The sequence below is a fragment of the Hippocampus guttulatus genome, chromosome 15 (assembly GCF_054856545.1).
Source record: "Hippocampus guttulatus isolate MCC_2025c chromosome 15, RoL_Hgut_1.0, whole genome shotgun sequence".
Lineage (NCBI taxonomy): Eukaryota > Metazoa > Chordata > Actinopteri > Syngnathiformes > Syngnathidae > Hippocampus > Hippocampus guttulatus.
In genome coordinates, this window is record NC_141275.1 from 8,609,804 (window position 1) to 8,632,784 (window position 22,981).

A 22,981-nucleotide genomic window follows, 5' to 3' on the forward strand; every position below is an offset into this window, starting at 1 on the left:
TGGCAAAATTTGTGCATGGAATATGGGGGATAGATTGGCAGTAGACTGGCGCAATCACACTGAGCATTCCCTGCTTTCTTGGGCTTACTGTTGGATGCTAAAGAATGTGAACTTGAGTAAGTTTCTCATTTTGTGCGAACACTCCACATGAAGTCATCTTACCCGAGAAGTGTAACTCGTGGCAATGTAATTTAGCGAAGTCAACACGAAGCTATTTGAGTTGGTTACTTTTTAAAGGAAGGGATTTTTTAATGCTGGCAGAATTTCACCTCAGGCATTGTGTTATTCACCTTTCATCCCTTATCAGCAGCAAATGGATTGTGGACGTTACGGAGATCTGGAGCCCATCCCAGCTGACGACAACCCTGGACGGCCTGTCAATCACAAGGCAGACAATGGGAAGTGAACAAGGCGTTTTGTACTGTATGGTATCGGGGGGGGGGGGGGGGGGTCAAGGGCTACGTGTGCTTTTTAAAACGTACAAATGAGCCAGGTCATTCCTAGATTCGTTTTTCCCCCCAAATGGATTTAGTATAAATGAGTTTTTAAGATAAGATAAGATATCCTTTATTAGTCCCACACTGGGGAAATTTACAATCAATCATTCATTGAAAATGTATGTATAGTGCTGTATATGTAAACCTCAGCTCTATAAATGAAGCTGAGTTGAGTATGGGAGATTAATTGCAGTGTTGGCATTGGATAGTTTGGATGACTATACGACACACATTTTTAGATTACACGCCCTGCGCATCACTTTCTATTTGTTCATTCCAGAAACGTTTCGTTCGATTGAATGCAAAGGGGTTGTGAAATACTTATGTTCTTGCAAAATCCAATGTTTTCAATGTGGTGAGGAAGTGTGATAGCCTATTGTGAGCTGCACGTTAAGAAATCAGTACAAAGACATAATTTAGCTTCTCGAGCTCTGAGGAAATCGTGTCATGAATCATCCCTCTGTATCCTCAAAGAGAACAAGTCAAAAAGCCAGAGGCCATTGTCTTCTATGATGAAGCATATTTTTGAAATCGGTGAAACATCTTCTGACTGTTTAGCCCTTTCTATAGGATATCTGACTTGGAAGCAATCTGGATGGATCAGGCTTGCCTTTTCCAGGTTACCCCAAAAATATAATAGGTCAAGTGAAGCCAGAAAAGCACAAGTTTAATGATTTTACCTCCTTTCACTGCTGCATGCTCTCGCTCACCACATTGTGGGCCCACATGAACATTTCTGCTGTGGCGTCTGCTGGCGTGTTTTCCGTTATTCCAGTACTGTTGGTAATGTGGGGAAGGCAAATGACTCCCCTTTTTTTCCACTGCCTGTATAAAACATTAGGGAAAAAAAGTACTTCTTACTGAAAGTAATTATTTCTCTTTTAGCTGATGTTTTATCTCTGTAGCTACTGAGGTCAGCCTACCATTTTGTCCAGACGAAAAATTTATAATGTAGATGGTATGTGCAGAGATACAGAAACAACTACGATCTGCGAATGTTTAAAATGAGACTATACATCAAAACCTTTGCTAGCAGTTTTAATACTGCAAACTCCCCCTTTAAGTTTTATTTCATAATGTACTGTACATCTTTTTACTATAAACACTGTAGGGTACTGTAAAAAAACATGCCAAAAGAGTATTTAAATTGTGTATTTCTGTATTATGGATGTCATTTATACATGGGCTGGGCTGGAACATAAAGCCCACGATGGATGGGATTATTGTAATTAATTTTATTTGTGAGACAACACTTAATACAAGATATATTTCGTGATCCATCACGCAGGTTTTTTCAGGGGTGGGGGGAGTGCTTTAGGACAGGATGTGCTTCAAAGTTCTTATTTGGGGCCCCCAGGTGGTATTCATCACTCTAGCTTTATTTTTGTCAAAATAGGCTTTTGACACCCCCCCCCCCCCCCCCAAATAACGAGTAAAACGCAGAGGTAGAAGGAATAAAAGTACAGACTGTAGCCTGCCTGACAAAAAAAAAAAAAGCCAAGAGAGTGAATGTGTGCGGCCATGATGATGCAGAGGCAGCAGGCGGAGTCTGCGGGCTCCAACTAAATCAACCCAAACCAAACCGAGCTTCTCCTTCTTTCTGTCTGGCTTCTGTCCTGTCATCGGCCTGGGTGTGGTTAGAGAGTCCGGGTACCGTTAGCAGGAAATCGAGCTTTCGAATCCGTTTCTTTTGACGAGGGCGACACAAAGAATAATATTCCCCTCGAAAGTTCAAGAGATACTTGTTATTTTTTGTGTGTTTAAATCGAGCTAACAAGTAATAGGTTGGACTCGTTTTGGACAGGAAGGCGTTTCACTGGCGCCGTTGTTCTGATGGGAAAAAGTTTTCTGGTGGTTTCGACAACCGCTCGTCTGTTCTATTAGTCCTTGTTTGTTTTTTCTGCGTGTTTGTTTTCTTCTAACCCGAACCGGACCAACAAAAGACAAGATGCCGAAGACGGTAAGCTTGAATGAACGTTAACTATTCTTATCTTGCAAACATCTCGTTATTGCGCACATTTAACAGAATCCTACGAAGATATATGACCAACGCCGGTATGTGATTGCTGTTTTGTGGTGTGTATTACTTATTAGGTGCTTCGGCTGGTTTATTGTAGTCTTTTTATATGAACGCGACGACACAATACTTTCCGTGAGGAGAGTGCGCGTGCGCGCTCCCGCCCCAGTGCCTCTTCAAATGATCGCCTTAAATCACATCTTTCATGGAGGCCTTGAAGCTACTTTATATCACCAACCCGCTTCCTAGATCTCCCCACGAGATGCACGGTTGAGGATCCCGTCCCAGTGTGGCTTTGTCCTGGGAGAGTGCCCTCCAGTTCCCCCGACCCCTCCCCGGTCGCCATAGAGTTCGTGTTTCCGGAGGCCTCCACATCCAGCCAGAGCTAGCTAGCGGGTTAAGAAGCCGAGATTGGAGCTGTCAAGCCGGCCCAGCTGTGTGTCCTTCAGCCCCGGCACTTACTGCATGAATAGATGTTTTTAGAAGTGTTATGGGTGACGTCATATTTTATTAACTTTAGCAACCGTTTTAGCGTGGCATACCTGGGAACAATGAAGAGGACCCCTCCTCTCATTGTTGGGGGGAATGGGGGGGGGGGGGGGTAGCACACACACTCTTTGTTTAATTCAACCCGCATAAAGCTCATGTTTCTGAGCTGTTTGCACGTTTTGACGTATATGAGCTAAAATATGAAATAAAAATCTTGCACACCGGTGGGACAGTAAAATTGTTATCCATGACTTGTGTTGCTGATTCTACACTATAAATGTTTAAATGCCCATCTTTGTTTATCAATGCAGTTTTGGATACCAACTTTAAGTTGAAACAGACGATTCACTTTAAACAGGGGTCCATAAAATCTGCAGTAAACTGATATGTCAGATGTAGACGTAGGGCCCTGTGTGCCAATAAAGCAACAACATAAAGCAATTAGTCCTCCCTTTGGGCCAATTAAAAGCTGATGATCGTGACATACTGTCTCATCAGATAAATCTGACATGCCTGCATGCATGGAGCATTCCTAGCTTGAGGCGATGGATAAATATTTAAATCGAATTACTTTTCATTTGGTGAAGGACCTTTCTATTAAACAGGCCATAAATATTTAGGCAGAAACATTTTAAAAAAGTTATATGGCATTTAGCGGTGCACTTTGTAACTGTTGGGCGGAAGCCCCCTATTTGGAAAATAACTTTTTTTTCACAAATCACAAATTTTGTCAGTGTCACTCCCCACTTGGCTCTGTCATTTTTTTAAAATTGAAGTTCACGAAATAACTTTAACAATACAGTTTTGAATAACTCAAAAATATGACCTTGATTTTCAGAAAAAATAATGGTTTTGTAGATGCAAGGTTTCCGCCCAACAACAGTAATATGGTAGTTGTGTTTAATTGGCGTATTAAGGAGGTTCCTTGGGAAAAAAATTAACTGGAAAGTCTTTGATACAAACAGCATTAATGAAGGGAAAAAGTAAAATGCATTCACACGGGTTGTTTTCAAAGACATAAACGCCGGAATGGTGTCAGCTGCACTCAATATATTTTATCTTGCACCCAATACAGATAGAGTACCCTTTAATGGGCTCTGCCTTTTTAAGTTAATTTGTTTCAATTGGCGTTTGCGCTTAACTGTTATCATCACTTCTATAAGTGAGGATTTCAGCTATTAAAAACAGCGGGACATAAGATGCACCGGTATGAATAAGTAGGGCCATTAAACTACAAAACAATATGAAATATTATGACAAATAAAATCTCATATTATTACTGGATAAAGTTACAATATTAGGAGGAAAAAGCTGGAAAGATAAGAGATTTCAAGTCGTTACATTACAACAAAACAAAACAAAATCAACACCACCATCCCATTGAGCGGTTTAATATGACAAAGTCTGAAGAAATAACGACGCAAACTGAAATAAACTGTTGGGTTTGTGAGAGGAACAACCAGAACTTAATAATTAATATTTTAGAATGCCCAATATATAGGTATGTACATTGAATTTAAACATGAAGCATGTTCAAAGCCCAGAATGTGTTAACTGCTTTTTAGAAATATATTTAGTCTGTTACTTAGGTGACCGTCTGTGTGCCAATTGTCTGAGTAGTGCAGCTAGAATACGGTTAGCCTCTACAACGGTGGCGTGGTTCCCTGTTTGCACAGGCTTCACAGGCCAGGAGAAGCTCAAAAGAAGCTTTTACAATGTGTTTACAAGCAATAAGACAATACGTGGTTCAATGCTGCTGTGTTGTTTCGATGTTCTGCTTCAGTGTTAGGAAAAAAAACGGAAACTGAAAGGGGACAAATATCTGATCGAGAGGAAGGTCACTGGCCGTAAATGATGGCAGGAATAACTGAGGAACAATGCTTTCGCGATGAAAAGTTTAGTACGCCCCACGATCAGAGATTGCTGTTAACTTGTGCCTCGGTCAGGTTATTTGGAAACCAGGGGAGGCAAAATACAGAAAAGACGGAAGCGAGATTATCTGACTCGGCAACAAAGTTCAGTTTTTGCCAAGTGAAAGTTGTCTTTGGAGAACTGTAGCCACAGTAAAAAAAAAAAAAAAACACCCACGATTTAGTCAATTGTCTCAGTCTTGATGAATCGCAATGATTCCAAAAGTTGCGCCTCTCTGGCATCTTCACTCAAGTGCTTAAGTTTCTCAAGAGAGTCACGGTGTGACTCAAATGTTCTGCTCTTACATCAGTTCCTTTCTGGTAATTTCCTCGCCTGCAGCCTTATATGGACTTTCACATCACGGTCTAGCTACTCTCTCCTCCCAGCTTCCCCCAGCCTGCTCCTCACATGCTGTGCACCACTCAAGATTGCACCGGAGCACTCTATCAACCAAGTGTCATTTTATCACGGGTTGCTGTGATTCTTTTACTGTGTCGGGTTTGAAACACTCCCAAATAAAGCCATCGTGACACATTTTCATTGGACATGAGTATTAAACGGTCATTCGGTATCGTCAACATTTTCAACCTACTGGTACTTTGTCACTCAAATATCCGTGATGGTAGAAACGTTTTCTTTAAAAAAAAAAAAAAAAAAGCGAGGATATAACTTACCATTTTAGTCGTAGGTGAACAACATTGGTGGTTTTCTTGCAAAAGGGACAAACATTGAGTGTGTGGCTATGGTGATTTGGTCAATGGAAAGACGTGGAGGTATGCTAGCAGGGGATTTAAGGAGGCCGTAGTGCGCATAGCGGAGGAGATTAGCAGTTTGTAGAAGTAGAGGTGGTAGAAAAAGTGAATGTTTAATTTTTTTACACAAATAGTGGAATATTTTCACCTCGGATCTGGTGTGACAGTTACACTTCGGAAAGTAAGTCGTTTTATGTTCATATTTCTAATACTTGTGCGCTAATTCGCTCTACCCGTTGTCCTTTTTTTTTCCTCCTGTTGTTTATAGCTCACATCAAATCAAGGTTGTCGAAAGATAAGAACAAGCTTGCGGTTCTGCCAAACGTTTGTATTTATGTTCTGCCCCGGACTCAATGACACGTTTCACGCACAAATATTAGTGAACGGTATGAAGGTAGAGTGAACAGGCCTTCATGAGTTGACTGAGCAAAGTACCAGTTTGGACGGAGGGTAGAGAGGGATTACGGATGTTAACTACCTCGCCAACAAAAGGGACTTGGCTCTGGCGCTAAGAGATGTCTGAGCAGATGAATGTGCACAAGTATGTATATTTTTGGAACAATGGTCATGGGAAATACCCCTCCTCGCTTTTGTAAAGAAAGCTCATCCTCTCTCTTTCATCCCTCCCTCTTCCTGTCTGCCAGTTTACACTCTTCAACTGGAGGGTTTCTCGAAACGTAATGCTCGGCTGCATCCAGCCCCTCAGCTGTAAACACATCTGGACTGCAGACGCACAACAGTACACATAGCCACAGGGCGTTTGAACCGAGGTGGGAGGTTTAACAGCCTTTTTCTGTACAACCGTTCCGACAGCTTACATAGTATGTCACACTTTTTTTTTTTTTACCTCATCTTCCCAACTCTGAGATCATTTACAAGTGCCACGAGCCTGAGCAAAAAAAAAAAAAAAATTACAGTATCTCCACCGTGTTGTTAAATACATTGTTGGCTGGTTTGTTAGTCAGTAGGCTTAAGCCACGGAAGTTTGTTGAGGGACAGCCGATTGACCAAGAAAAAAACTCATACAGTATATCGATGAGAATCTGGATCACGGCATGGAAACAGACAGTATGAACTGCATTCAAATTGTTTTGTTTTGTTTTTGCACTCTACCTTGCAGACAACTCATAAACCAGTTCTATGTCTCAATTACTTTTGGATGTTCACTGTGTTAGAGTTGACATCATTGTGAAGATATGTAGCATAGGTTTAATATGAGTAATTAGAAGGCGGCTACATAGTTTTCTCAACATATCATTTGTACTTTGGGATATTGTGGCCGTCTACATCATGTTTATGGTGATTTATGGAGCGATTACTGTTTTTGGGATGACACGTCAATAGGGAAATGAGATTTGAGCTGCGTGGCTCAGAGTAAAGCAAACGCCGCCATTAAAAATGCCAATGTCACAAACGTTTCAGTATCATCGGACACTGTCGTAAGATGGTGATGGTGAAAAGTGTTATTTTGGCAGTGTGTGTTGTGCAGTTGCCATGGTGGGAAAATGATGAGGTCGAACGCATGGAAACATGGCACGTGAGTCGACAGGGCGCGGGTGAGCGCGCGCTAAGAATAGTGTAGGCGGCACACCCTAACACAAGCAGAGAATGTAGCCGTGTGCTTCCTTTTTTTCATGCAACCATGGTCATTCGGGCTCAGGAAATGAAGTGGCTGAAAGTCCAGCCGAGTCATCGCGAGATGAAATGAGGTTTTTAAAATGGTTTTCTTACCGACATCTTGGTTCTTTAGACTTGGAATTGTTCTCAAACTTGTTGCGGCAAGTGCAACTTGGAAAAAAAGACCAACATTAAAAATACCTTAAGCGTAGTAGGCCGTTTTATTTCCTGTCAAGTATAATTCATTCAATGTAAGCCACTAACATAATGCTGTGCTTGAATTAAAAAAAACTAAAACTTAAATTAATCAATGAACGAGCTTTGCACATAAATGTTAAATTGTACCTAAGTAAATGTTTGAAGACAAACGGTCCTAAAAGATTCAATGCAAATGTACTGTACTTAACAAATGTACAGTCCTAGTTTAAAAAAAAGAAAAAGTTTTAACGCACTCCAACATTATGCACAGTTTGAGCATTTCATTCCGTGATTATTTTGTCTCCCACTCGAGGAATCCTGCGCACCACTAGCGGTACTCCCCGATCTGATTCTAGACGCTTCTGTCGCTCCTTGGCGTCGACTCAGATTGACCGACAAACTAACTGCTGGCGATGACAGGAAGTGACAGAGGGGCAAGTGTCCTGAGCTGTAAATGGGGTTCTGCTGACATGAATGGGAAAGAACGCAACACTGTAGTCAGCCCCTACTAGTGGGAAATAATGCGCACCATTGTTGTTGAAGGCAGGCGTGGGCCTCAGCCTGCACAGTTATTTCCCAACAGGCGTGTGTGCTGCCTTTTTCATCATCACCAAGTGGGCAGAGAAATGAGAAACTGCCAGACAATCGGTTTGCTGATTCCAGGCTAAATATAATATTTGTATGACCTCGGCAAGTTGGAATTAATGCAGGAGACACACGTTATTGATTTTTTTTTTCCCGCTCCCTAACTATTACAAGTTCAACGTCACATCACTGCTGCAAAAGCACGGGGAAAAAATGTCTGACTTGATTAAGGCGGTGCTTACGATACATTCCGCATTCCTGTTTCAATATCTGTTATGAGTTCAGTGCATTCTTGACTTGAACAGGAAGTTCCCCGGTGGTGACAAACTCTCAGCAAATAGGTGTACGAGTATGTACTTGGCAGACCGCAGAGCAGCGAGCTGACTGCTTGACTGCTTGGTACATGACAGGAAGTCGGCCGCTCTCATGAGGGTGCAGCGGCCAAAGCCCTCGCAAGGTCTCACCACCAGAGGATGTGGTTACTTCCTGGAGATAAGTTCCATATTGACACCCGCTAGACGGGCGCATGGGCTTTCATGGAGTCGAGTCGCAGGAAAAAAAAAATAGAATTATTCATTACACAGTCAGATGGGGGGTTTTTTTGGGGGGGGGGGGGCTTGTCCACCGTTGAGTGTTCAGTTAAGGATTAAGTAAATGTCTCCGTCTCATCACTGTTGATTTTCTATTGATTCCAATTCCAAAGACATTCAATTGTTTCATTTGACCTGACCAACGTGAATATGAAATTAACAAAAGTATGCTCTTATGATTGAAGCCTGATTGTACCCGTCCGTCCGTGACTGCATTTTTTTTTAAACTTTTATTTTTTTTAAATGCATCATTCACGCAAACAACATTGATGCAGTGGTTTCTAAATGAACCTTCATTTCCATGTTATACTATTGTCACTTTCCATTGTTCATTCATCCCATTTGTTCTTGACCCTAGATTAGTGTAAGAGTCACCACAATGGATGCGGAACTGGAGTTTGCCATTCAGCCCACAACAACAGGAAAGCAACTCTTTGACCAGGTAGGACACACATTAAAATAGTCATTTAGTTTTGCCTCCGGTCAAACTACATAACGTTGGCAATAACGATACAAATGTCACATGTTTCACCTCTACTGAATGATATTAGATTTATACCTTTCATATACATTTTTGTGGTTGTAGTTGACAGGTGCGCATAGATGGCAGAGAACAGCATCATAGACTGTCTCCCAAACCTCACTTAACATTTAAAATACCTGTTAGAGAATGTGTTAACGGTTTAGGGATTTTTTTTTTTTTGTATATATTTTATGTATGTATATTTTTTTCAGGTTGTTAAAACAATTGGGCTGCGGGAGGTTTGGTACTTTGGACTCCAGTACCAGGATACCAAGGGTTTATCTACGTGGCTCAAGCTCAATAAGAAGGTAAGCGCTTGATTGATTTTCCTGTCTTTGTCGCTATCGAACGGCAGAGTGAAATATTGCACCAACATTATATTCGACTTCTATCGTTTCAGGTGACCGCCCAAGATGTGAGGAAGGAGAGCCCGCTACTATTTAAGTTCCGTGCCAAGTTCTTTCCCGAGGACGTCTCAGAGGAGTTAATCCAGGATGCCACCCAGCGGCTTTTTTTCCTGCAGGTGAAGGAAGGAATTCTAAATGACGATATCTACTGCCCCCCGGAGACGGCCGTCCTGCTGGCTTCCTATGCCGTGCAGGCCAAGTACGCTGACTACAACAAGGAAGTCCACACACCAGGCTATCTATCCAACGAGCATCTGCTCCCTCAGAGGTAATTCCGAACGCACCAATTCGTTGATCGACGAGACGAGCAGTGGTCATCTGGGGTTCGGATCAGCCACTTTAGACCTCTGCGTGACCTCTGACCCACTTATGTCGACAGAGTTCTGGACCAGCACAAACTTAGCAAGGACCAGTGGGAGGAGAGGATTCAAGTATGGCATGAAGAACACAAGGGAATGATGAGGTAATCTCCGATCCTCCTCCTTCTCGGTCTCATAAGATAAGAAGTTCCCAGCTCATTATACGGGTTACTAGTTCTATTTGTACTGTTCGGCCAAACTTTATCTGACTCTGCCTTTTCTCCTTTGTATGCCTCTTCCAGTGGCCCGGCGTGACTTTTCAAATAATAACACTGGCCAGGACCCAGAGGTCACGATAACACTTTTCATGGCTAGTGTTTTCTTTGAGTTGTCATAACCTAGCATAGATCTGAAATCAGAAATAAATCTCAAGCTATTTCATATAACAGATGGCACAGACAGACGGCCATTTACGACAGTGGCCAATGGGGTTAGGCCATTCGATTCTTGCCTGAGGCATTTTTGACACCTAAAGTCTGCTATGTTTGGGTTGAGGGTCTTCCGCGAGATCCTATTCGAGAACTTCTGTCCAAAAGTCTTAAAACTGCCTTGAGGAACTCCGGAAGTGTCTGTGGCTTGCTGGGATCCCAAAGTTTTAAGTTGGGCAAAGCGATGAGAGATTTTTATTTCCCTGTCTCGTTAAAAGTCAAAAGCAGTATTTCATAACCATCGCTTGTGTGCGCAGAGAGGAATCCATGATGGAGTATTTGAAGATCGCCCAAGACCTGGAGATGTATGGAGTCAACTACTTCAGCATCAAAAATAAGAAAGGAACGGAGTTATGGCTGGGAGTGGACGCTTTGGGACTGAACATATATGAGCAGAATGACAAGTAAGCGTCTACGCGACTTTGGTGTTTCATACTGCCACCCGTTTTGTAGCTTTTGGGGCTCGTCATCAATACTGAAGTCTGTGTGTTTATTTCACAGAATGACGCCCAAAATTGGTTTTCCGTGGAGTGAAATCAGGAACATTTCCTTCAACGACAAGAAATTCGTCATCAAACCAATTGATAAGAAAGCACCAGTAGGTTAAACTTTTGCTTCTTCGCCCATTCATTTCGCGATACCCGGCACTTGTCTTTCCATCCTTTTTTTTTTTTTTTTTTTTTAGGACTTTGTATTTTATGCTCCGAGGCTGCGCATCAACAAGCGCATTTTGTCTCTCTGCATGGGAAACCACGAGCTGTACATGCGCCGCCGCAAGCCCGACACCATCGAAGTACAGCAGATGAAGGCGCAAGCTCGGGAGGATAAGAATCTCAAGAAGATGGAACGGTAACAGTCACTTTTTTCACGGAACATATACAGTATTAAATTTTAAAAAATTAAAATGGATTGGCTATGAAGGAACAGAAACCAAGTCTCCGAACATTATGTGCATCACTGCTGCGTTAATCATTTGCTTCGTCACTTAATAAATCTCGCTAAGCTCTAACAGTCACTGTTAGAATTACGGTATTGTCTTCAGCTCGACAAAGTTCGCTGCCAAAATATTTTCTCTATGCTTTATTAGAGCTATGCTGGATAACGAAAAGAGGAAAAGGGAAGCCGTGGAAAAGGAAAAGGAGAAGATAGAAAAGGAAAAAGAGGAATTAATGGAGCGATTAAAGCAGATCGAGGAGCAGACTAAAAAAGCCCAGCAAGGTGGGTGACCGGCCAGTATGTCGGCTAAGATTGTTGTTCCGGAGTTATCTTCATGCGGCGTGATTTTGCGCAGAGCTGGAGGAGCAAACACTGAGAGCCCTTGAGTTGGAGATGGAGAGGAAGCGAGCCCAGGAGGACGCTGAGCGCCTTGAGTCGGACCTGAAAGGCGCCGAGGATGCCAAGATGGCTCTCTTGCAGCAGTCAGAAAACCAGATGAAGAACCAAGAGCACCTGGTCCGTTACACGGCGTACAGGTTACATTGGTTTGGCGCTTTTGATGATCAGCGACTCAGACAAAGGATGACGATGTTGTTTTAGGCCACCGAGTTGGCTGAGCTGACCTCAAAGATTTCCCTCCTGGAGGATTCCAAGAAGAAGAAAGAAGAGGAGGCAATGCTGTGGCAAGAGAAGGTGTGCAACTCGCGGATTTATCTCGCTACATGCAGAGTGTCGATAAATCTTTGTTCTTATTAGAGCGGTTGAAAAACAAGTCACTTTCACAAGACGTTGCTGTGTAATTCCATCCACCCTTAACGAGCATTCTCTGACTTCAGGCCACCATGGTGCAGCAGGACCTGGAGAAGACCAAAGAAGAGCTCAAAAACAAAGTGATGGTGGCCCATGTTCAGGAGCCCCTCAACACCGAGAACGAGCACGACGAGAATGACGAAAGCAGCGCCGAAGCCAGCGCCGAGTTTACATCTGCCGCCACGTACAAGGACCGCAGCGAGGAGGAGCGCATGACCGAGGCGGAGAAGAACGAACGTTTGCAGAAACACTTACTCGTAAGTCTCATTGAGCCAAGGCACACATTTTACATGAGGAAAATCACCGCCAAACAAAACAAAAAAATGTCACTAAAAGTACAGAGTAGACTGAAATAATGATGATCCTGTCTCACTAATTACTTAGTCAAGGTGAAAGCTGGGCCTGTTTAGTTGAAAACAAGGCTGTTGTTTCTGTCGTATGAGTGGCAACAGGTTAATTGTACCTTCTGCCATGTAATGGTACAACATTTAATTCTTCTGCCTCTCCCAGAAGCGTCGGGCGGGGACGGTGGGGCGCTCCGATGCAGTGGGGGGAGGGGGGGGGGGTGTTTGGTAAAGTTTTCACACAGTTTTACACCCAGCTGTTTTATCGTCTTGTATGCTGGAGTCAGCAAAGGGTTGAATGTTTGGGCTATGTTATGCACGTGGAATCAAAATGTTGTTTTTAGCGGACCCGAATATATTAGCGCAGTCGACGGTAAGAACCGACTGTCTGCGCTGCGCTCTAAAGGCATTCAAGTGGCACAGTTCAGAACGCCGCGTACTGACCCTTCAGCTGGCTTCAGCGTACACCGTGGAGCGTGAAGGCAGAACATTCGAGCAAGAGTACTAAATCGCCAGGTGGATTTAGCAAAGGTCACCGCATACTGCGGTGTGCTGAGACCATTTTAAAACAAGAAGCACATACTTGTCCCCTCTTGTCACTCATCCAACCATCTATTTTCTATAGCACTCATGAGCATCCACAAAGGAAGGTCGCAGCCGAGTATCACAAATCGGAGGCAGACCTGCTCTCCCCGTCCTCCTTCGAAACTAAATGAGCCAAAATATTTTCCCATTCCACTTTCATCTTCCATTGTAAGTAATAATTATATATCGACCAATCCTCGGACAGCGGTATGTCAACGCTCCTCCCGAAACACTCCCGTGACTCCCAAAATGCCAGGAAAAAAAGTCGTTTGGTTGGGCTATGAGACAGTTGAGTATTTTTTGGGCTACACCATGAAAACAGAACTTGATGCTTCAAGACGGTGGCGAAGCCCTACATGACGCTCCTCAAATCACCTGAACATTTTTTCTTGGCACCAAAGCAAAGTACACATTTTCCAGCAAATAACAAGAGACTGGAAAAGCTTGGCTGTCCTTTGTGCCCCTCGAGGCCTAGTTGTCACCAGAATGAAAGGAAGAAGGAAGATGTTTAAGACGCCTCACTGAGAAATGTGTGCCAACTGTCGTTCCAGGCTTTAAGTTCAGAGTTGGCCAACGCCCGAGACGAGACCAAGAAGACGGTCAACGACATGATCCACGCAGAGAACATGCGGGCAGGACGAGACAAGTACAAGACCCTCCGGCAGATCCGGTCAGGAAACACCAAGCAGCGCATCGATGAGTTTGAATGTATGTGATGCGGAAGTCGCCACGCCCACTTGACTGGACTGCTGTCCTGCGTCGCTCGAGCTCTTTCTCACTCCCCCCAAATAAAATTATCAGCTGCAAATCATGACATGGCTGCACAAACACAGCACAATGTACAAATATGGATCTGTAAAATTGCAATTGCTACCATTTCTAACTGAATTTAGGCAAGTCACTGCTTAATAAGGGACATGTTTGTTTTTTTTTTAAGTGCATTCCTCACTTAGGGGGGGTTTTGCAGCATTTCGTTAATGGACCACATTTTCTGACACATCAAGCAAACCAATTATAATTTCATCTCATATTTCTGTCACTTCCTTGTATCCAATATGAAAAACCCGATGGCCAGTCCAACTCTGTGGCTGTTAGCTATACATTTTTCTGCTGTACACATTCAAACTGAGTTTTCTGTTCGTATTAATGATCTCATGATGCACAGCATTTAAATACTGTACAATGTAAACAGTCGTATGAATTGATTTCGGTGGTGGTGTTGCATCTAAAGTGCAGAATTAGACAATGAATTACTTTTCTTTTGGGATCTAGACTGAATAAACTTGTGCCATAACACTTTTAGTTTGTAGTGTTAAATTTGAATCTGCGTGATGAGATATGATGATGCTCATCATGTTTGTCTGTAAAGGGGAAGCTTTCAAAATGGAAGGAAAAAAAGAAGTGACCCTGAAGCGTTCATATCTGATTGGATGATTTTGGTCAGATTGTAGCTCTTACACGTACACAACATACAACAGACTTATATTTTTGAGTCTTGGGTTTCGGCTTAATATATGAGCTTTTAATCAAATAGTTCTGTCAAGGCATGACCATTTATTTTGTTCAATTCAACATCCTCCAGCATGTCTTTCTAAAGTTGGTATGTTGTAATTTAATCTTTTTTTTTTCTTAAATCACATCTGAAATACTTTTTTTTTTTTTTTTTTTTTTGCATAATTCCCTTAACATGCACTGGAACATCACAGTATTCAATATTAACCAAAACAACAATGAGTAGTATCTCTAGTTCTTACATTTTAATATGCTGTATGTATTTAATTAATGACTTTTGTATTTTGTGATTTGGATTATTCTGATGTGATCAAATCATGTACGGTGTTAAAATAGAGAGAAAAAGAAAACACCGAGGATATTTTTGTATGATACAACGTCAGCATCCGCAGCACGCTATTAGTTGTAAACTAATGAAGTGGCTGGTGGCTCTTCTAGTAAGTTGAAGGAACAAGCAACACCCCGTGCACACCGTGTCATTGCACCGATGAAAGAAAAATCCACATTCCAGTTCTTGACGGCAACATTCTTTTTCAATTAAACATGTCATCGCCATCGTTTTAGCCTCATTTTGGCATCAAGGCACAAGGGTTTTGCTTGTTTCATAGATTCGTCTCTGAAAGATGTATTGACATTATTTTCAAAGGTCAAAATAAAAGTATTATAGCAGTAGGTGTTGCTTTCTATTTTAATGTGTCTAAATGATTTTTTACTTAGATGCAATTGCAATACAGTATTTTTCTTTAAACAATTGCCGTCAAACATAAGAATGCATTTGCTATTTTGGATACCTTTAGATGCCTTTGACAACTGAAACGAAGCTGTACTGTATGTTTTACCTGTTAAAACAATCCTTTTAAGTTTAGTCAAATCATCGTGAGTGAGATGGCCTCACTCATGTTTGCCTCCAGGAGTTCTTTAAAAGATGAAATATGAAGGATTGAATCATAATGATCTTTTTCCATCTGACAGACAGTGCCTTGCCCAATTTTTGCTTCGTCTTCCTTGCACTAGTGAATAAAAGCTAGAAAAAAACGTACTTGGTCTCGTCTTTTCTGTTTGCAACTCGCCTCTTGTTCAAACGTGTACCTTAAATCGGAACGCGCTGGTTTATAATCGGTAAATACCCTTATAAAAGAGTATTATAACTGTACATTTAAAAAAGTACGAAAGCCGCACAGCACGTACTTGACCTTTAATGTCTGTAGGGGCCGAAGAATGAGCAACCACCGCACAATGGCCTCCGGCAATTTTTTATTTTTTGCAACCACCGTGCTTGCAATTTTGCGATGAGCCACACGATGGCGTCTTTAGCTCGTGAGTGTCGGCGATTGGGCAAGAAGAGAATTTTCATGGGAGTGTTCATCCAAAATACTGTATAACAAATACATTCGACAAGTAAACGTTTCTTCATTGTGCACCACACTATTATTACTAATCCATTTGTACTGTATTTGATAAACATGTTTTCAACTCAGTTTAACAGTTAGTAGAAGCACAACGTCTCGCGTTTAGTGATACAGTACACAAATTCATCTAAAAAAAATCTCACTCCTCACTCACCGTTTTGAGACTAAATACAAATAATAGAGCAGGTGGGTGACAGGTGAGCGAATAATAAGCTCGCAGTTCAGCTTCAGTCTGGTGGAAGAAATAAATAGATAAAATAGGACCCGTCACATTGCCGCAAGCTCCTGTCACCAGAAATCCCGCCAACAATTTTACTCCTGTGTGAGTTCTTGAATTTAGAAATGTGGCTGCCACTGAACTGCAGCCCGTTTCTTCAGTTAATTGTTGGGGAACAACTTGATGAAAGTTCACTCCACTCTTTCTCAAGAGCGCACTTGGGAGGCATCTCTTCACCCCCTACTTCCTCTATCTTGGCCTGCTGCTGCTCGCAGAAGTTGGTTCAACCGCTTATGTTACTTGCGGCCTCAATGCAGTCATGAAGTACTGTTGTAGCTAGCGCTTAACGTTTGTGAAACCACCAGCACCAATATGTCTCAGAGACCATCTCGCGTCGTGTAATGCTTCAAATGCAGCCTCTTTCATTTTTCAGTTAGCAGGAATGAGGAATTTCAAACAAAACAACAACAATAAAAAAGCGATTTTTACCCTGACACTGCAGTACCAGCCAATTCTGGACCAAGTCTGAAAAGACGTTTAAAAACGTCTTCGGGAGTGAATGAGTTTTAACTGTTCACTTAACTCTGCTAAGTCAGAATTTCATCAAGCATAACACGAAACCACTCAAACTAGCCTCTTTTTTTTTTTTTGCGAAGGAATGCAAGTACTCAAATTTGAAATCTTAATCAAGAACCTCTCTTCTACATTGTCGTGTATCGGCGCTGTTGTAGTAGCAGACAGAGAATCTTGGAACAAAGCTCCTAAGCAATAAATTAATCACAGCATGCGCTTGTTTGCTCACATTTATCATTTCCAATTTTGAGCTTTTCTGTTCCAGTGCACAACGCAGTTGGATGGACAACTTCTGGCTGGCACGTCAGCCAAACGTGGTGGGTTCGAGTCTCGGTTGTGACTTTTCTACGTGCAGTTTTTGGTGTTCTCCCCATGCTTGAGTGGGATTTCATTCCGGGTTTCTTCCCAGATTGCAAAAACACGTTTGCATGCTAATTTTATTGAAGACTCCATTTGTATGAATGTGTGTAAATGGTTGTTTTCGGTGTGCCTTGCGATTGGTTGGCAACCAGGAAATGACCCGCGGGCAGGAATTTGAACTCTGCTGGTCTCAGAAGAAAGACAGCAGCACTTCTGGTCAGTTAGTTCAAAGATTGGCCGTGAAAAAGTGAATGCAACTAGGATCATGAAACAATTACAGTATGTGTCGCTGGTGAACGATGGAGGAAGTTATTCTTGGGTTCAAATAAAGTGGTCCCTCTTTTCATGGGGTGTTTGTGAGCTTCAATGAGTTCATAAACTGACAGACTCTCAATCATCAGCACCACAAGTGCCTTCTGAATGCATCGATAAGAACTCTGAAATGCCGCAAAACAAAAGGCGTGGACAACGCCTGTCCGAGAAAGCCTTCTAGAGCATTTCACAACCGTGACATGTTGACACTTTATTTCCACACATTTCCTGCGAGCGAGCCGCTCAACTTATCTTCCTCGTTTTGACTTCCCCTTTGCGGCAATGCAGCCGAAATGCTCCGACCGATTGTCAGTGTCAGCTCGGCGCAGTCCAAGGACGGGAGCGGCGAGAGTCCTCGGCCCTCAGCAGCAACACCCACACGCCCGCAGGTAACTCATTCAGCTCGTTGTTGAATAACTGAGAAATGATTGCTTTCGAGGGGTGGGCATGCGGTGAATGTTCATTTCTTCGAAGGAGTCAAGTCTGATTCGGGGAGATCCGGCCCCCCACTTAGTGTATTTGACAAGCTGAGTCGGACACTCTGATTCTGTGAGTGTCAGTTTGTCAAATACCCGAAGTGAGGCGTCACTGGCCTACCAGACAACGCCGACCTCAACCGAGAAGCCAAGTCAACGAGCCCGGAGGGAACCTCTTCTCTATCGATCTGTTCCATTTGTATCTTATTGATGAATTACGAAGGAAATTGGCCAAGTGCTTGTGGCCATGTGAACAAATTATTTGAGGTGGTTTATGAAAGAATATGTCGTGCGGTACGACTGAATGTCAAAATATGTGAATAATACACATTGAAAAGAAAGAAATTCTGCTCAATGATTATTGCTTAACATTTGTGTGTGTGTGTGTGTGAGTGTGTTACTGGAAACAAATACCGTGAAATCATTACCGCTGTTATTGATTTCTTTTCACCATTAGGAAATCCTATCTGAACCACTTTGGTACTATACAAATAAAAATACACATATATAAGTTTTCTGCTGAAGTCAAATGGGGTTGCGCTCAGGTTCATCATGACACACTTCTCAAGACACAAAACACTTATCAGCCTTTCGCGCGCTTCCTGTTCTTGTGGACAAGCCGGGTTATAATTGTTTTGGATTTAAAACATTTTTTTTATTATGATTACTTTGTATTTCGTTTGACTTCAGTGTTTTATCTTCAGTTAGTTTGATTTTTTTTAATTACGTTTTTATGATTCAAAAATCCGTTTACGGTTTTTGTTATTTTTATTATTAGTTTTAGTTTTTTTGAAATAGAGAGTAAAAAATTAAAAACAAGATCACTAAGCATTGTGTAAAAAAGCAAACTATAATTCTCAAACTGTTTGGCTTCCTCCTTCTTTACAAATGTATAGCAATGATGAAATAAAATACATTTATAATGAGCCCGAAAGCTCAAGTATGATATGAATTGACAAAGAGGAAAATAAAGTGCATTTGTGCAATCATTCAAGCTCATTTTATAAACATTTGATTTATAGTTTTTTTTTTTTTTTATAATGCCACTTTGCAAGTATGGATAATCCCACTTCGATTTATCACGTTGCCAAAATGAAACATTAAGATAAGATAAGATATCCTTTATTTGTCCCACACTGGGGAAATTTACAGCCTCCAGCAGCAAGAATGTAGGCAGAAAGAAGGCTGTTGGAAAGTTAATAAAACATACATAAACTGACACTTTTTGATCGACGGTATGGGCCAATTCAGCAAGCCTGCCACAGATAAACGAACACACACTTAGCATCTTCATTAGGTACATCAGTGCAATTCAGCCAATGGGGTGGTGAGCTGGGGCCTATCACAACTGTTTTGGGATGAGATGTGGGATACACCCTGGACTGGTCGCCAGTCAATCACAAAGAACATACAGTATGGAAAAACAACCATTCACACCTATAGACAATGTAGTTAGAGTCTTCACTTAACCTAATAATATATCTAACTCCAAATAAAGGGTTTGACGTTGCCAAGGGCAAAGAAAATGAGAGAGTGTAAGTTCCAAGTCAAAATTGTAATCTTCTGCGTGAGAGGTAGCGTTTGCTTTGAGTTCTTCCCCTGGCGCCAGACAATCAACCGGCAAGTCCAAAAAGAGATCCTGCAATGCTTCATTCAGTGTGCAAGAAGAGGCGAGAGAGTTGTGACAGGACAACTCGTGGCTGCTTCGCCATGACGACGCACTTGCTCACAGTGTCCTAAGCATCTAACTGTTCCTGGACAAGAAGAACATGGCTGTGTTGGAGCAACCGCCCGACTCACCTGGGTTGTCTCAGTGTGACCCCCCCACGACTATCTTTCCAAAGTTTCAGGGAGTCATCAAGGGGGACCAGTTTTGAGGACATGGACAACATCAAGATGGGTCTGATGATGGAGCTGCGGCGGGGGATCCTGCCAGAATCCTTCCAAAAGCGTATGAAGGGAATTGGTAGGGAAGGTGCATAAGACCCAAGCGTTATTATTTTAAAGAGGAAAACTCGCAGCTTGAAATGCCAGTCCTGGAACTTTGCTGACACAGTCCGCCTTTCATTGCTGCTATGTAGTAGTTTGTCCACTAAGTGGTGATATTGGTCCAATATGTTTCATGTCACCAACTGAACAAGATGCGAGCGTTGTTACCCCCCGCACAGAAAAGGGTTACAAACAAGCACTAAGTGTTAAAACAATATTGCATTCAAACTCTCCTCGACGGCACATCGTTGTCATTAATTGTATGTATTTCTTTAATTTTGATGTGATTTTTTAAAAAAGATGTTTTTTTCCGTGTATTAACTAAAACAACACACCGATTTAAATTGACGTATATCAGGAAAGGGATCTAAGATCTTACGTTCAGTCCTGTTTGACAATTAAATCACATTAGAAACACTCAGGTCATAATTGTTCTGGGCTTTTTCTTTCAATCTTGATAGAGAGGAAGAAGAATACAATTAAATACTTGAATGTACCGCGGTATGGCATTCTGGACGCTGTTTGAAATTACATTTAAATGTGACACTAATGATTCGTTTCCCTTCTGGATAGCACGAAAAACAGTCTCACGTGTATTGCAGTAGAAAAGAAAACGTACTAGCGCAATGAAGCCTGGCAAAAAGAGATCAGGAAGAATCCACGTTGTCATTGATTCTCAGGCTCATCGCGCCGCATTGGCGTGTTAATGTCTCTGAAGACGGCATGAGCCAATCAAGCTGTGCTCTGTCTCCTGTATGCTCAGTCGCATGTGACCCTCTCACCTTTGCAAGACTCAACCAAACCTTTAGTTGTTCAGTCTTTGAGACTTGTGCATCTGGAAAACAATGAAGCCATCCATCCCTTTTCTACTGTTATCCAGTTCAGGGACGCTGCGAGTTGCAGCCTATCCAAGCTGACTCGAACCAGACAGGTACTGTACATCACTTCCTCAAGTTATATGAATAAACATATTAAAAGTTCTAAGTGTGCCCGCAACCTATTTGCGATTCACTACTCACGCATGAAAGAAATGTCTCCTCCATTATTTGCTGAAAAACTCTTCTTAAACCGCCGTAAAACGCCACAAGATGGTACCAAAGCCCCGTTTAAAAGTAGTCCCTTGGTGCCATCATGGTGCCAAGAAACTAGGTAAGACGTGTGGGGAAGCATTTCCAGAAATCTAGTGCTCCAGTGCCTTCCTGCAGCAGAAAGGGATGTAAACATAAAGCATTTGCTGCTCCTTGGAGTCAATTCCTCCAGCATTTGGCATTTCTCCGACCCCCCCATAGGAGTTATGTAACTGTGGCTGCTTGTTTGCCTGTGACCACCGTGGAGTGGACTAGGGGGCCAACTGGCCACGTGGATATTGCCTAGAGGCCGCTCAAAAAAGAAGGGAAAAAAACAACAACAGACAAACAAAAAAAAAGTTGAAAAAAAACGTAGGGTTTGAAAAAAAAAAAGTAAGGAGTTACAATGGCTCGTTAGTGTTCGGGTTGTTACCCTACACAAACTTTTGTATCTTCCTAACATGGCCTAGGAAAAGCTATCACGAGAGTCAATGACTATCCCGACAAGCGTTTGTATTAGCATGGGCCTCCACAGACACGAGTATTGATGAACTGAATCGAATACGCAAAGTGGCACAGTAGATTAAATATGAGTTCTCGGCTTCACTCAAAACAAACCGAAGTGCTCATTATCATGATGAACTCCGGAACACATCATTGCAATGGACTACTTTGGTGCATCACTTACACATTTCTGGACAACAATGAGTGTAATAGAGCCGAGAAATAAGCTATTAAGATGTGGCTACGAGGACAATATCAGATAAGGTAATTGCTACTTTCCTGGAGCTTGTTGACAAGATAACTAGGGTGTATGCAACGAGGGGAAGCAACGCTTCACCGGCTACATCATGACGGTATTGTAAATCTTTTCTTGCTTGGAAAACCCGAAGGCCAAATTTAAAGCGCGAGGTCGCGCTTGTGACCAAAGACCGACTCCCGCTCGTCACTCGGTCACAGAACGCCCGTTTTCCTCTTCGTTCAAGCGAGGCCGCACGAAATTCAAATACGTCGCCTTATAAGTGCACGACGCAGGGACGAGAATGGGCAGAGCGGTGCTTTTCCCGCTCCAAGGTGCACCGTGACCCCGTTTATTGTGGATGTTGCATTCTCAATGTCACTCTGACTTGTGCTTAGGAGGAGCCAAGCATCCTTTTGGAAGACATGGTTAATTGAGGCAGAAACTTACTTGAGGGAGGATTACATGTTCCCAGCCCGCTACTAAAAAAGTCACTCAAATAGAAACATCGGCAAGCTCACATAATTACTTTCGCATTGATTGACTGCGCATCTTTATTATGTGCAGTCATAGCTCATGCAATGCTATTTAATTGAGGAAGAGATTTTTGTTTGATTGTATGAAGAGGTTTCGGAGGGCGGGGGGGGGGGGTGGGGGGGGCGCTCAAACTTGCAGGTCTGAAATAACAGACAACAGACAAATTGGTTGCTAGTGGTAACTGGAGTTGCAAGTATGCTACACACAAGATTTTTTTTGCAGCCTCTACGTTGGATTTCTCTTTGGTCAGAATAAATTCATTAACTTTTTTTTTTTTTTAAATTTCGCATGACTACAATTAATTACAGTCTCTCTTTCTGTGCGGGTTGCACCAAGAAAGAAAACATAGGCCGACTTTCTTTTGTTTCTCATGGAATAAAAATCTCCGTCTTAGGGGCACGCGCCCAAAAACAAACAAAAAAACAATCACATCGACCTCAGCTTACAAATGTTATTGTACATCACACAACAGCTGGCTACCTTTTTTTATGTCCATTTTTAATACAACAGAAGTTGCGTAACCTGTCATCATCAAGAGCTTGCAAATGCAGAGAGACAATGCCAAATCGTTTTCACACTCTCAAATGAATTCCGCAAATGCTTCATGATTCATACTCAAAGAGGTAAACATTGGGCAAATAATGCAACAACAGAGGGGAAATCTGGAGCCTGGGCATGAGGGTTGATGAAACGATGGCTTTGGTGACCGTGACTTCTTTTACAGTTAAACAATTGCACAACA

The 22,981-nt window shown here is 42.3% G+C and overlaps 1 protein-coding gene and 2 long non-coding RNA genes across 3 annotated transcripts; 2 read left to right on the forward strand and 1 right to left on the reverse strand.

The window, feature by feature from the left end:
* Positions 1-275: 275 nt before the first annotated feature.
* Positions 276-5,662, reverse strand: LOC147193673 (uncharacterized). Its single transcript, XR_015102970.1, has 3 exons — positions 5,589-5,662; positions 1,178-1,322; positions 276-374 (listed from the first exon to the last, which is right to left on the reverse strand). It is a non-coding gene; the product is annotated as an uncharacterized LOC147193673 (long non-coding RNA).
* On the forward strand, positions 2,019-15,599 carry LOC147193674 (moesin a). Its single transcript, XM_086130253.1, has 13 exons — positions 2,019-2,457; positions 9,015-9,098; positions 9,392-9,487; positions 9,580-9,854; positions 9,966-10,049; positions 10,631-10,777; positions 10,875-10,971; positions 11,059-11,222; positions 11,461-11,591; positions 11,665-11,825; positions 11,910-12,002; positions 12,146-12,376; positions 13,600-15,599. The coding sequence occupies exons 1-13, from the start codon at positions 2,446-2,448 to the stop codon at positions 13,762-13,764; spliced, it is 1,740 nt and encodes a 579-aa protein (XP_085986379.1). The 5' UTR covers positions 2,019-2,445; the 3' UTR covers positions 13,765-15,599.
* A 2,042-nt stretch (positions 15,600-17,641) lies between these two features.
* On the forward strand, positions 17,642-18,252 carry LOC147193675 (uncharacterized). The gene is made up of 2 exons (XR_015103074.1): positions 17,642-17,820; positions 17,906-18,252. It is a non-coding gene; the product is annotated as an uncharacterized LOC147193675 (long non-coding RNA).
* Positions 18,253-22,981: the final 4,729 nt, after the last annotated feature.

Bases quoted from the DNA above. Each gene is read 5' to 3' on its own strand.
- LOC147193674 (XM_086130253.1), top strand. The intron at 10,050-10,630 runs GTAATCTCCGAT...TTGTGTGCGCAG, and splicing joins GAACACAAGGGAATGATGAG to AGAGGAATCCATGATGGAGT. The intron at 11,826-11,909 runs GTCCGTTACACG...ATGTTGTTTTAG, and splicing joins TGAAGAACCAAGAGCACCTG to GCCACCGAGTTGGCTGAGCT.